This window comes from Mus caroli, unplaced genomic scaffold (genome assembly GCF_978045245.1).
Source record: "Mus caroli unplaced genomic scaffold, Mus_caroli_1 scaffold_13, whole genome shotgun sequence".
In the NCBI taxonomy this organism is placed as follows: Eukaryota; Metazoa; Chordata; class Mammalia; order Rodentia; family Muridae; genus Mus; species Mus caroli.
This window is the reverse complement of record NW_028227268.1, coordinates 44518048-44532235: the sequence shown is the minus strand read 5'-3', so window position 1 is coordinate 44532235 and position 14188 is coordinate 44518048. Positions and strand designations below refer to the sequence as shown.

General features: G+C 47.9%; 1 protein-coding gene across 4 annotated transcripts in view; it reads left to right on the top strand.

Moving 5' to 3' along the window:
* Fam222b (family with sequence similarity 222 member B) overlaps positions 1-13806 on the top strand; it is a 63378-nt gene extending 49572 nt beyond the window's left edge. For 2 of the 4 annotated variants that reach the window (XM_021177366.3, XM_085829789.1), the window contains exon 3: positions 10283-13806. In XM_021177366.3, the coding sequence (XP_021033025.1) occupies positions 10473-11777 (1305 nt within the window). In that variant the 5' untranslated portion in view covers positions 10283-10472 and the 3' untranslated portion in view covers positions 11778-13806. Of the gene's footprint in view, positions 1-10170 lie in introns of all 4 variants that reach the window. The other 2 variants (XM_021177364.2, XM_021177365.2) reach the window with 1 other exon arrangement.
* The last annotated feature ends 382 nt before the right edge of the window (positions 13807-14188 follow it).

The following is a 14188-nucleotide window of genomic DNA, read 5'->3' as shown; positions in this document are numbered from 1 at the left end:
GTCGGGATTCCAGGGAAGGGTGTGTGAGCCTGTGTTCTATCCGATATGAGGGCTGCCCACATCACATCTGTGGTGCATGGACCATGAATCTTGGTATTTCCAAAGTATTCATGAGCTGAGATGCAGGACAGCAGCTATCAAGGCCCTATCTGTCAGCAGTGTGAGATACTTTGGTGATCAGAGAACTCTCAAATGCTGCAGTTCCCCAGTGTGTGTGAACTAACCTGTTACTGGCAAGAGCTTTAGCGGATATGCCACAGGACCCTTCAAAGAAGGCTTTCTCTTTGAACCCTGTAAGGAGCTGAATGAAACTCATTGTCCAGCTCACTTTTGTGTCCCTGAAATAGCTATTTACACTGTTGGTGATTTTTTTGATCTCTGCATACACTCTGCCATGGAAACAGACAGTCCTGGGTGTTGCTGTCTGCCCTCTGAGCCAGTGTGACTTTTGCTCTCAGAAGTGAGGCAGCTCTTGCCCTCAGGGCTCAGGAACCCGCTAGCTCGGCTTCTCCAGGAGTATTTGTCCACCAGTGTGCTTGCCCCCTGATGCCAGCCTCTAAGAGCTGGCAGGCTTCTGTACTGATTTTTGCATTAAGTTGGAGCATTATAGTCCCTACATCTCTGTCCCTGCAGTACATGAAACACAAGGAAAATAACTCTTTAACCCTAACCCAGTCTTACAGGTACAGTGTCTAACTGTAACAGATGCTGCAGTTCCCAGTGTGTGTGAGCTAACCTGTGACTGGCAAGAGCTTTAGCGGATATGCCACAGGACCCTTCAGCAGCTCTGAATTCGGAATAAACCTTTTAGAGCAAAAAGAGACAATGGGTGGGACAGTGGTTCAGGTGGGTGGGACTTTCCTTCAACAGTTCTGCACTTTACCTGAGACCTTCATGGCAGCCATTAGCAAACTTTTTCTGTAAGTGTCAGAAAGCCATTATTTCTAGCTTTGTGGGCAACAGTCTGTTGCATCTACTCAGCTCTTCCATTGTTGACCAAAGGCAGCCATAGACAACATGGGAACTGGCTATTTGTAGTTTTGTGTCAGTAGAATTTTCTACAAAAGCACACTACAGCTACACTTAGCAAGCAGCTCATGAATAGTTTGCTGTGAGACTTCAACAGTTAAAAATAGTCTAGTCTTATAGGGTGTAGTGGTATAGGCCTGTAAAACCAGCTACCTGGAAGTCTGATCACAAGTTCAAGGCCATCCTAGGCAGCTTAGCTCTTGGACCCTATATAAAAATAGAAATAGATGCTGGTCCCAGTACTCTGGACATAGAAACAGGCAGATCTCTTGAGTTCCAGGACAGCCAAGGCTACATAGGGAAAGACAAAAATAAAAATAAATAAATAAGTAAGTAAAAATAGAGCCAGACATGGTGGCGCACAACTTAAACCTCAGGTGTTTGGGAGGGAGAAATAGGCAAATATCTGAGTTTGAGGCCAGCCTGGTCTACATAGCAAGTTCCTGGCTGGGGAAGACCACAGAATGAAACCCCAGCTGTCTGTCTGTCTTCTGACACACACACACACACACACACACACACACACACAGATAGAAACTGGGCAGTGGTGGCACATGCCTTTAATCCTAGCACTCAGAAAGCAGAGGCAGGCAGATCTCTGAGTTTGAGGCCAGCCCGGCCTACAAGCAAATCCAGGACAGCCAAGGCTGGTTAAACTGAGAAATCCTGTCTTTAAAAATAACAACAACAAAAAGGTAAAAATAGAATTGGAGCTGAGGGTATAGCTCAGTTTGATTGAGTGTGTGACAAAGCCCTGGGTTTGATTCCAGCACTGAATACAGCAGACATATTGGCACAGACCTGTAATCTCAGCACTTGGGAGATAGAGGCGAGAAGACTAAAAGTTCATGGTCACCTTGGGGTATATGAAACCCTGTATCAAAAACCAGTGGGGCTGGCCTTTATCCCCAGCACTCCGGAGGTGGAGGCAGGTGGGTCTCTGAGTTGAAGGCCCAAACCACAATCAGCAGGGCTGAGGAGAGGAAGCAGTGGTTAAGAACATTAACTGTTCCCTCCCAGGACCCAGGTTTGATTCTCAGCACTGACATGGCAGCTCGCAACTGTAACTCAGTTTCACAGGATTTGATGTGCCCTCCTCTGGCACTAAGCACAAAATGGCACACAGACATACATGCAAGGCAAAATGCCCACACACATAAAAGTATTGTTTAAAAACTCAACAACAGCAAACAACCATTTAACGTCACTTTCTTGTAGGAGCAGAAAACTCACCACCTTCACTAGTTAGGAATTTGTCTGCTGAAGGTGACACGTTCATTCTCATGGTTGTCTGACTCTGTAAGCAGGCCCTGCTGGACTGGCTTTCTCAAAGCTGCTTTTTCTCTGTCTCATTCCCCCTGTCTCTTTGTGATGAAAGTCCAGCATAAGGCTTCACAAATACTCAAAAAAGCAGTCAGGTACACAGCTGCACCCCAGCCTCGTTTGTCAGAGCAGTGAATGGGCAGTAACGTTGTTTAAGTTCTGTACGCATCCCACTGTTCTTGGCTGTGCCCTAGTCCTGGCTTCCGAGAACACACTTGTAGGCATACCATCTGATGACACCAAGGAACGAGCTGCCCAGCGTGGGGTTGCATACCTGTAACCCCAGTGCTTGACAGGCCAGTGCAGGAGAATATTTAGTTTAAGACCATCCTGAGCTATAATCCAAGACTGTCTCAAAACCAAAACAGACCCTGGACATCTTGGCTTGGATTGGCTCTGTAGCTGCAGAGAGACATGCTTGCTTAGGTGGATGTCCTCTTAGAATGTGCCATGGGGTCCCTTGCTTTGAGAATTTTCAGCTATTTAAGAACTCTGCTTATAAATTTGATTTTCTCCTGGCCTATCTTTTTACCAGGAAATGTGATTTTAAATTTTTTTCTTTCTTAGCCCCAGATCCCTGCTCACTTTCCTAGCTCAGCATCACAGGTAAAGTGGTGGCTCGTCAAAACAGTCACTGCGTGATGCCTGAGATAACCACAGGTTCTCTTTGTTGTGTTGGTTTGTTCTGTGGATGGGGGGAAGGGGTTGGTTTGTTTGAAACAGACTGTCCTTGACCTCTAGATTCAGCTAGCTCTGAGAGCTGGATTACAAGTGTACATCACCATACCCAGCTAGCATGCTCTTTTTCTCTTCATTTGCTGGGTGTTGGTGTTCTGCCTGCATGGCTATGTAGCACTTCTGTGCCTGATGCCCATCGAGGCCAGAAGGGGGCATCAGCTCCCCTGGAACTGAGTGACATGTTATTACTAATGCTCACTGTGTGTTAAGTACTATATTACATTTTTATATGCACTATATTTGTTTGATTTAGTTTGTTGAATTTGAGCATAATTATGTCGCCCAAGATGGTCTTAAACTCCTGGGCTGCAGTGATCCTTCTTCCTAGCCTCCCAAGTCAGGTGACTGCAGGCATGTGCCTCTGTAGCCTGTGGGTGTTCGCACTGTGAGCTCCTAGGATCTCAGTTAGGTTTGCAGGCTTGCCCGAGCAGTACGAGCTTCACCTGCCGGGCCTCACTGTCACTCTTCAGTAACTCTCCATGGGAGACTCTGGCCTTTATTTATTTTTTGCTTTAATTTTCAGAGACAGAGTGTCACTCTTAAAATGCTCCTACCTCAGCTGCTAGAGCGCAGAGTACAGTGTGAGTCACATATCCCATTCCTGTTTCTTCTACACACAAGGCTTGTACACGTCACATGACTAGCCATTGCTGGGCCAGAACTCATTGGTCAGACTCCCAACCCTTCTCCCTGTAGATTCCACGTTTCCATCACATCTCAAAACAAGGATAACCAGTGCGATCTCTGGAGGAAGCTGGATTTAGGAACCCCACCCACCCCTCGTTCCCTGAGTAGACAACACTGCTTTCTGTCCCACCCTGCGCTCCAGCTTAAGGTCAGGGGTCTAACATTGGCTGCTCCCATGCTCAGTTTCTTTGTTCTGACTGGGCAGACTCTGCCAAACCTGCTTTTCCTGAAATAACGATAAACCGCTGTGATTCATGTTCATGCCACATTTTTCCTGTTTGAGCCTCTTAATACCAGTAATTTTATAACATTAAAGCAGGTTTCATTTCTGTTGACAAGTGAGGAATCACAGAAGAGTTCACTTGTTAAATGATGGTGCCAGAGTTTGACCCTAGATACAGCCCTTTTCTCTAGCCGCAGATTCTCAGTTCCCTACACTGCCGGGTCCATATGAAACCCATACTAGATATTTAAATAAGTTTTTCTTTTTCAGACAAAACTGAAAGAGCTACTGTCTGTGGTTAAGAGGAATTTGTTAGGCAAGTGAGGTGCCAATGCGCCTGTGTGTTGGGAGGGTTGCCGTAAGAATACGTAACCAGCCGGGCGTGGTGGCACATGCCTTTGATCCCAGCACTCGGGAGGCAGAGGCAGGCGGATTTCTGAGTTTGAGGCCAGCCTGGTCTACAAAGTGAGTTCCAGGACAGCCAGGGCTACACAGAGAAACCCTGTCTCGGAAAAACCAAAAACAAACAAACAAACAAACATAACCAAAAGCCAGGCATGATGGCACACACCTAAATCCTAATACTTGTTCCTAAAACCGGAAGATGATGAATAAGCCTATGCAGAACTCCATAGTGAGATCCTATCTCCAAAAATCAAATAGGAAGCTAGACATAGTAGCATGCTTCTGAAATCTAAGCCATGGCAAAAGTCAGATGTTCAAGACCAGCCTGGTCTGCATTGTGGGACCCTGTTTCAAAATATCAAATATAAATTTGATCATGGGGACATAGGCAGTACAGGCAGAAGCATCAGGATTTCAGAGTTGGCATGAGGTCCATGAGACCTAGAAAAAGAGGGAAAAGAAGAAAAATAGATGTTAACTGGGGGCTTCCCCCTGCCCCAAGGGCCAAGCTTAATCTAATATAGGGAGCGAGTGGTATCGTATCCTAGAGAAAGAGGGCACCTTTGTTCAGTGTGCCACTCTCTGGGATCCCCCTCAGCAGATGCTCCCAGTGCACATCCCACACCCCCCTGCACACATTCATTCTTCTAATTCAGCTGTTCTTTTCGCTGTCGACATCAGTAGAAACGTACTTCAACCCGTCTTGCCACACTAGGGGAAAACCTAAGAGCTGAGACTCACTTTAAACTTAAGACTTTTATTCAACAAGCCACTTCCTATTGCAGGTCTTCCTCTTGGGTTTCAAGTAAAGATGGCTACTTGACACGGAGAGGAGATTAGACAGAGAAGAACTCAGAAGCAGCTCTGATTTAGTTCCTATGTGAACTAAATAAAACCCAGCACTTTAAACTTCTGTTGCTCAGCTGAGTCCGTTGTTCCTTTGGACAGTCCTGCACTAAGCCCTTGTCAGATGTGCAGTGTGTCTTACAGGACAGGCACTGTGCTAGGGTATCAGCAACAGTACACTGCTGCTGTGGTAGTGATGGGGACTCAGGCCACCACAGGTTGCTTTCTTTGTTTTGGGTTTTTTAAGATTGGATCTTCCTCTGTAGCCCAGGCTGGCCTGGGACTCAGGGCTGCCCTTCTGCTTCTGCCTCCCAACTGGTGTTATAGATATGAAGTACCACAGCCAGTTTGAACCTGGGGCTCACTGTCTGTCTGTCTCTCTCTCTCTCTCCCTTTCTTTTCTTCCCTCCCTCCCTCCTTTTTTCCTTCCCTCCCTCCCTTCCTCCCTTCCTTCCTTCTATCCTCTTGCTTTGTTGGGTTTTTTTGTTTTGTTTTTTCAAGACAGAGTTTCTCTGTGGAGACCAGGCTGGCCTTGAACTTAGGGAATTTCTTGCTTCTGCCTCCTAAGTGCTTTTTTTTTTTTTTTTTAACTATGCTGCAAAGCAACAGAAAAGAATTTCAGGACTAGTTAGTATGAGGCAGTGTTAGGGGTTAGTAAGGTAGGTTTTAAGAACTGAGAGGATAGCTCATTTGCCACCAGGAAGACCTGGATTTGGCTCCCCAGTACCCAAGGAAAGCCAAGCCCCGCTGTGCTTACAAAGATCTGTGAGGCTTACTAGCTGGCTAGCTGGCTAGGGAGTTAACGAGCTACAGACCCTGTCTCAATTATGGTAGTAAGGACTGGATCTGTAGGGGAAGGCATGAATTTGATCAAAATAGTTATACAAAATTCTCAAAGTACTGATTTTTTTTTTTTTTTAAGTATGAGGGAGAATGAAATAGAGGAGTGATTGTTGAAAGTAGCTGGTGTTATTTGGCCTCCACAGGGAAGCACACGGGAAGCACACAGACACACACGAACACATGCACACTCGAAGATGCACACATACATACATACATGCATGCATGCACGCACACAGGTTTCAGTTGATCCATTCATTTAGTGTCATAGTCAAGTGGCAATGGAACACGCCTTTATTCCAAGCACTCAAGGGTAGGTGGATCTCTGTGTTTGAGGCCAACCTGGTCTACAGATTGAGTTTGGGCTACACAGAGAAACCCTGTCTCAGAAGAAAAAAAGAAAAATAGAGTGTCACGTATCCCAGGCTAGCCTTTAGCTCTCTTTGAGGTTGAGGGTGACCTTAAATTTCTGATTCTTCTTGCTCCTATCTTCTAAGTTCTGGGATCATAGGTATACAAGATCATGCCCGGTTAATGCATTTTGGGGGATCCAAACCAGAACCTTACTAACCAAGCGAAGCCCTAAACCCATGAAGGCTTTAAATTAGATATAAATATGAACGTTAAGAGACCAGGAGAGAGACATCATGAACCAGAAACACAGTGAGTGTGGGCTTGTTGGTGGGAGCTGAGCACAGTGGCTTGCACCTGGAATTCTAACACTGAGATGGCTGAGTAGGAGGGTCTCTGCCATTTCAAGGACTGCCCTGCTATCCGATGATGTCTGGATTCCAAAAGCATAAAGGGAGTAGGGCACTGGTAACCTGGCTGGGTAGGTAAGGTGCCTGCTATGCAAGCTTAGCTACCTGGGTTCAATTCCCAGACCCCACATAGAGGTGGCAGGAGAGAACCAATTGCACAGAATTGTGCTCTGACCTCCCTCCATATCATTCACATACAGTTATACCCACAAGAGAAACAGTAATCAGTAATTAAAACGAGAGGGAGAAAAGTCTGTGTTAGTTGCTGGCATTTTTGTTTGCTTGTTTGCTTGCTTTTTTGGTTTTTGGAGACAGGGTTTCTCTGTGTAGCTCTATCTGTCCTGGAACTCACTTTGTAGACCAGGTGGCCTCGAACTCAGAAATCCGCCTGCCTCTGCCTCTCAAGTGCTGGGATTAAAGGCGTGCGCCACCACCTGTATTTGGTCCAAGAACTTTCTATAGACCATGCCGGCCCAGAACTCCGACTGCTCTGTAAGTTTTGATGAGGTAGAATAGAATGGTAGAAAATGTGCATAGAAATGGGAAGGGAAGTAGGCTGTTTACCCAGGAACCTGTTCTGTCTTTCCTGACTCCACCAGTGAGGCAGCATACATTTCCCTAAACACAGGTTTCACTCTCCCAGATGTAAAAAGTACTCAAAAATCTACCTTACATCTTCACTTACAAAATGAAATTCTTAAAAAACAAAACAAAAACCCCAACTTATATCTATTAGTGGAGCTAGGGAGAGGGATCAGCAGTGAAGAGCAGTGGCTGCGCTGCCAGAGGACCTGGGTTCAATTTCCAACACACTGGTGCCTCAAAGTAGTCCATCCTCCAGTTCCAGGGAATTCAGCGCCCTCTTCTGGCCTCCAGAGGCACTTACGTGGTAGCATAAAACACATATTTTAATTTCTTTTTTTTTTTTTTTTTTTTTTTTGGTTTTTCGAGACGGGGTTTCTCTGTGTAGCCCTGGCTGTCCTGGCACTCACTCTGTAGACCAGGCTGGCCTCGAACTCAGAAATCCGCCTGCCTCTGCCTCCCGAGTGCTGGGATTAAAGGCATGCGCCACCACGCCCGGCTTTAATTTCTTTTTAATGTATAAGACCAATCCCTATGTAGTACTGGCTGGCAACTTTCTCTGTAGACCAGGCTGGCCTCGAACTTGAAGAGATCCACCTGCCTCTGCGCCCTGAATGATAGGATTAAAAGTATGCACCACTACTGGCCAAAATGATATTAAAAGAATTTTTTACATTTAGACATAAAACAAAATTTTTCAGCCTTTAAACCTTGTAATGAATTATACACTTTAAATAATGTGACTTAGGATGGTGTCTATTGCCCGTTGTAAATATGCTTTGAGGGCTGGAGAGATGGCTCAGCAGTTAAGAGCACCGACTGCTCTTCCAAAGGTTCTGAGTTCAAATCCCAGCAACCACATGGTGGCTCACATCTGTAATGAGATCTGATGCCCTCTTCTGGAATGTCTGAAGACAGCTACAGTGTACTTACATATAATAAATAAATAAATAAATAAATAAATAAATAAATAAATAATTTTTTAATAGATTTTTCAGGATACTCACTTTTCCTGAAATTCTCTTCCATGGTGAAACAAGGAATCCTGGGTTTGCCTCAGTAAAGGTCTGTCTGAAGAGAGGGACTTCTGCAGGCCACTGTCAGTAATGTCACATGGCCCTGCCTCTTTCCCTGCTGCTGCTGACATTAATCAGAGCCAAAGAAATTATTTGGGTGGCCTTTAAAGTTGTGTCTTTTAGAGGGTTTTCTGGTAACCATTTCTTCTAAATGAGCTGGTTGATATCAAGATAAATTGGACAGGGGTTTAGGCTGATGAGATGGAAGCATAGCCGGCACCGGGCACATCCCCAGCCCTCGTCTGCTTTTTGAGCATGGGACCACATACTTGTTTCTCCTAGACTTAAACTTTGTCTTTTCCTGCTTCAGAGAACAGCAGTTTCCCCCCAGTTCTTCTACCATGCTCCCCTGGGTCTGCTTCTGCTCCATTGATGCCCAGTGACATGGCTCTGAATGGAGGCTTCATTTGGGCCAAGGCCAACCAGAGCTACCAGCTGGGCACTAACAGACTAGCCCTTGGTCTTTCCTGGCTTCTTTCTGCCAAGGGAGGAAGCAGGGAGGGAGTCAGCCAGCTGAGTCCAGGCTCTGTGCCAAGCCATTTTTCCTCTGCTTTGGGCAGTGTGTATACTTACTCATTCAGCAAGTGTTTATTAAGTTCTTTTTGTGTGTGCTCAGGGTAGACCCCCTTCTCTGAGAGAAGAAAACAGCAGAGCTCCCTTGTAGGAGGGAAGCCTGGCATCCTTAAAGAGGTCTTGTTATGGAAAATTTTCCCTTTGGATTGGAAACCCAGCATCCGCTGGAGTCCCCTGATGGGAGGCACCCGGAGATGAGAACAAGGCGACTGTTAACATTAATGAAGCTCACTGAGTGGGTATTCCTGCAGTCTCCAGCGGAAGGCAAATCTTTCCTTCTCCTTTTTGGAAAGTGACAGTTGCCATGGACGAAATACAGATGGTGTTTGGCACCCAGGACTTAGAGATGGCCTGTGTCGTCTTCTCAGTCCCTCCCTGCTGTCCTCCACATAGGCAAATAAATAAAGCCTTTTGATCTTCAACCAGTCAGGCCCCCAGTAAACTGTAAACAGAAGTGAACTTGTGAGTGGGAGAGTTGGCAGCTTCCTCCTCCTCTCCTGAGAAAGCATCTTATTCTCTGTGCCAGATGGGCCTGTACACCCATGGCCGTGGCACCCCAGCTGCCTCGCTAGCCACTGCAGACTGAATGTCTGCGTAGGGACTAAGAATGTCCCCTTTACCAGTGTCAGGAATGACTGAGGAGGGCACTGGCAGGCAGCTTTGCTTAAAGCTTTAACCCTGCACCGTCCGGGCAGGTGGGAACTTGGAGCCTCATGCTGAACTCTTGGTGATGTCCATGAGAACCGCTACGCTCTAGATTTCCAAGCTAGAGACTTGGAAAGTCGTTTTTCCACCCTGATCCATAGAGACCTCTGAAACAGGCTCCCAGTGGGCCTGCCCCTTGCAGTAGTAGTGAGGGTCACTCCCAGGCCTGACCTAGTATGCGTCCCCAGTGAGTGTTAGCTGTGCTTGTGGTTGTGGGGACTGTGGCTTTATCTAGAGTGAAGGCTGTAGATGACAGCCCCCTGCCCCACAGCTTCAGTAGGACATCTAGGAAGGCTGGTTGGCCTGGCACTGATGAGCCCCTCCTCTCTGCTCTCCTTCCCTCTCTCTCTCTCTCTCTCTCTCTCTCTTTCTCTCTCTCTAGGGGACACTACACAGAAAATGAGAACTGCTCACTATCCCACCCCAGCCGAATTGGACGCGTATGCTAAGAAGGTCGCAAACAACCCACTGACTATAAAAATCTTCCCCAACAGTGTGAAGGTTCCCCAGCGGAAACACGTTCGTCGTACTGTGAACGGCCTCGACACATCTGCCCAGCGCTACAGCCCCTACCCGACTCAGGCTGCCACCAAGGCAGGCCTGCTTGCCATTGTCAAAGTGCCAGCCAAAAGCATACTCAAGGACTTTGACGGCACCCGAGCTCGGTTCCTCCCTGAGGCCATCATGAACCCCCCAGTGGCACCCTATGCTACTGTGGCACCCAGCACTTTAGCCCACCCACAGGCCCAGGCTCTGGCCCGCCAGCAGGCCCTGCAGCATGCACAGACCCTGGCCCATGCCCCTCCCCAGACACTGCAACACCCTCAGGGTATACCACCACCACAGGCACTGTCTCACCCTCAGAGCCTCCAGCAGCCTCAGGGCCTGGGCCACCCTCAGCCGATGGCCCAAACCCAGGGCTTGGTCCACCCTCAGGCCCTGACTCACCAGGGTCTCCAGCACCCCCCTAATCCCTTGCTGCATGGAGGCCGGAAGATGCCAGACTCAGATGCACCCCCGAATGTGACCGTGTCTACCTCAACTATCCCCCTTTCAATGGCGGCCACCCTGCAACACAGCCAGCCCCCGGACCTGAGCAGCATTGTGCACCAGATCAACCAGTTTTGCCAGACGAGGGCAGGCATCAGCACTACCTCAGTGTGTGAGGGCCAGATCGCCAACCCCAGCCCTATTAGTCGCAGTCTGCTCATCAATGCAAGCACCCGGGTGTCGACCCACAGCGTCCCCACACCAATGCCTTCATGTGTGGTCAATCCCATGGAGCACACCCACGCGGCCACAGCCGCACTGCCTGCTGCAGGTCCTGTCAACCTGCCCACAGGCATCTCTCGAGCCCCCACTGGCTACCCTAGCGACCTCAAGCCAGTTACCTGGAACCAGCACCAGCTGGCCCACCTACAACAGATGTGCAGCGAGGCCGGTGGGACGCCAGCCCCTGGCCTGACAGGCAAACATACAGCAGGACGTGAGTTGGCAGGGCCTGGTTTTGTGGGCAAGGCCCCTGCCTACCCGCAGGAACTCTGCCTGGCACAGTCCTTCCATCTGAAGCCACCCCTGGAGAAGCCGACCCCATCCCCACCGGTCAACGGCCTACCAGCCCCACTGGCCTACCCCAATGGTCACTACTTCCAACCCCTGTGGAATAACATTCTACCAACTCCCAATAGCGACAGCTCGGGGTCTCAAGACCTAGCCATGCCGTTCCATGGTGGGCAGCCCACGGGTGCACCCCTCGACTGTGGGGCAGCTCCTGGGGCCCACTACCGAGCAGGGACTGGGGGTGGTGCAGTGGCAAGCCAGAACAGCTTGATGCAAACAGTGGATTACCTGAGTGGGGATTTCCAGCAGGCCTGCTTCCGAGAACAGAGCCTGGCCATGTTGAGCAAAGCCCACCGAGCTCCTGGCACCCGAGCCCCTGATCCCACAGATAGCCGAAGTCTTCATATTCAGCACCCAGGGTATAGATAGGGAGCCGGGATGCTCTCCTCAGGCAACACACATTGCCCTTCTAGGTTTAGTCTTACTTTTAAGTAACTGGATAGTTTCAAAGCTTCCCTGCTCCAGTATGATCATCCCGAGATGTCTAAGGAAGGGAACTTGGTGGGGTCGATTTGGGGGCAGAAGAAGGTCCTTCATCCTCCCCTCAAGCAACTCTTGGTTTCCTGTTAGATCCTGTCTTCTCAGCAGCTGTCTGTCAGGCAGTCTCCACCCTGAACACTTCTGACTCTTGTCATCTTTTGCTAAACATCTATTTCTTTGGGGACTAAGTTATGACTGAGGGGAGTGGCCTAGGCCCTTAAGGTAGGCTACTCAGTCTGGGACTAAGAAACCAGACTTGCGAAGTGCTCTGGAAGCTAATTCCTTATTCCCCCAAAGATGTCAAATCAGCATAAAGACACTCTGCTGTCTATCCCAAGCCCTCGGGGCTTGGTGTTCATTTCTGTTGTTCTCCAGCCACTGCTCTTGTCCCTGCCAAAGCCTTGCGACTCAGAGAAAACCATTGCATTGGCATCTTGGTTCTTGACTCTCCTTGCAGAGAAAAGCAGTGGCCATCAGGCATTCCCAGGACCTCCTGTCACCGTTGCCTCTGTCCAAACTCAGCTATTGTCCTCAATCCTGCCTCCCCTCCCTCCTAAGAGAAACAAACCAGAAACTACCTTACTTGAAGAATTAGTTCTAGGTAAAGGATGATCACACTGGAGTTTGGAATTAAAAACACCAAAAAAGTTTGAAAAAAAAAAAAGTTTAAAAATGCATTTGGTTCTCTACACTGGCTAAGAATTATTGGTCCACACTGTAAGTTCTAATGTCATGTCTCTGTATGAATGAGTGGTTTGAGGAGCATTGTGTATGAGTGCCCCACAGGTACAGTCACCCTCTAAGTTTTGCAGCCCTTCAGTTTAATGAAGAACAAAAGGAAAAACACAAAGCCTTAAGCCCCTTCAATTCTTCCTCCACCAAATGCTCGTGGTTCCGACCGCTGCAGAGGGGCTTACATTGGAAATGGTCCCTCTTGCCCCTCACCCATTCAAGAGCATCTTCCACCTGTTCCAGGACCAATGTGTCTCATTCCCAAGTGGCAATTAGTTGTCTAGAAATTCAACACTTCTCTGTAACGTTAGACTGTTTTGTTGTAAATTCTTGCACCTGTCTCCTGTTGCACAGTTGGGCTTTGAAAGTAATAGTACTAAGCCCTTGCCTTTCCTCGCCTTGGGGGAATGTGAGCTGATAACTGAAGGTCTGGGGTTTATTCTCACTGTTCCTTAGCCAGAAATTCTGTAGTGATCTGAAGCAATGTGACTGAAGACCAGTTTTTAAATTATGTGTTGGCAAGTTGCCTTATATTTAAAAGAAGGAGAAAAAAAAAAGGAAAAATGCCTGCGTGTGTTATGCCAAATGATAGCAACATGAAGTCCTAATTTATTGTTTCCTTGCTGTCTGAGCACTGGTATCACTTTCCTGTCCCCGAGCCCCTCAGCTTCTTCAGCTTCTGGTGCAATGCCTCCTCCCGGCCGCCTCACCCAGGCACCTCCGCTAGCCACTTATTTGACCTCTCCTTTGACCTCCAACCTGACATTGTAACCCCAAATTCTCCTTCCTAGGGGGCTGCCACTGTAGGAAACTGGACCAAACACTGACTTGGGGGCTTTCACACCTCACCCCCGCCTCTAGTCTGCATGGAAATTGTACTGTGATTCCCTTACCCTACAAATGACTGCCCCCAACTTTGGTGTAAGATGTTTCCTAGTTCAGTCTGATTGTCTCCCACCCCACCCCAGCCAATCCCCAACCAGCAATAAGGGTCCAAGCAATAAGGGCCTCATATCTACATTCCTTGCCTCCAAAATCCCATGCCACCCCAAATGGAAACCTGGACTCCCCGACCTTCCACATACTGTAGCATCTGGTCTCCATCTCTCACCTTACCTGTGGTGGTTTATGGGCATGGTGGATTTTTTTTTTTTTAAGATTATTATAAAGCAGTAAAACAAACCAACCTCATCTTTTTTTTTTTTTTAACCTTGTCCTATTCATTTAATGTGGATGCTTGAGGTGTTTAGGGTTTTTTGTTTTGTTTTTGAAAATCTCTGTAACATTTCATTTAGAAAAGGGCAGTTTCTTTGGTGGTGGCAATATCCCATTCACCTTTCAAATGCCCTCCCCAATTTATCGTCTCAGACTGGGATTGGTTCTAAGGTTATATGCAGTTCAGTCAAGCCCTAGTTAGGGACCAGCTGGAAACCGGTGCCTCACTGCAGGCCCTTTGACTCCCAAGAGCCATCAGTCCTAAGTAGGTGTCTGTTTTCCCATTAAGCCCTCCAACAAATACAAACCTCCCTCCCACTTGTAGCAGGGGAATTACTTAAGACAGAGATAAC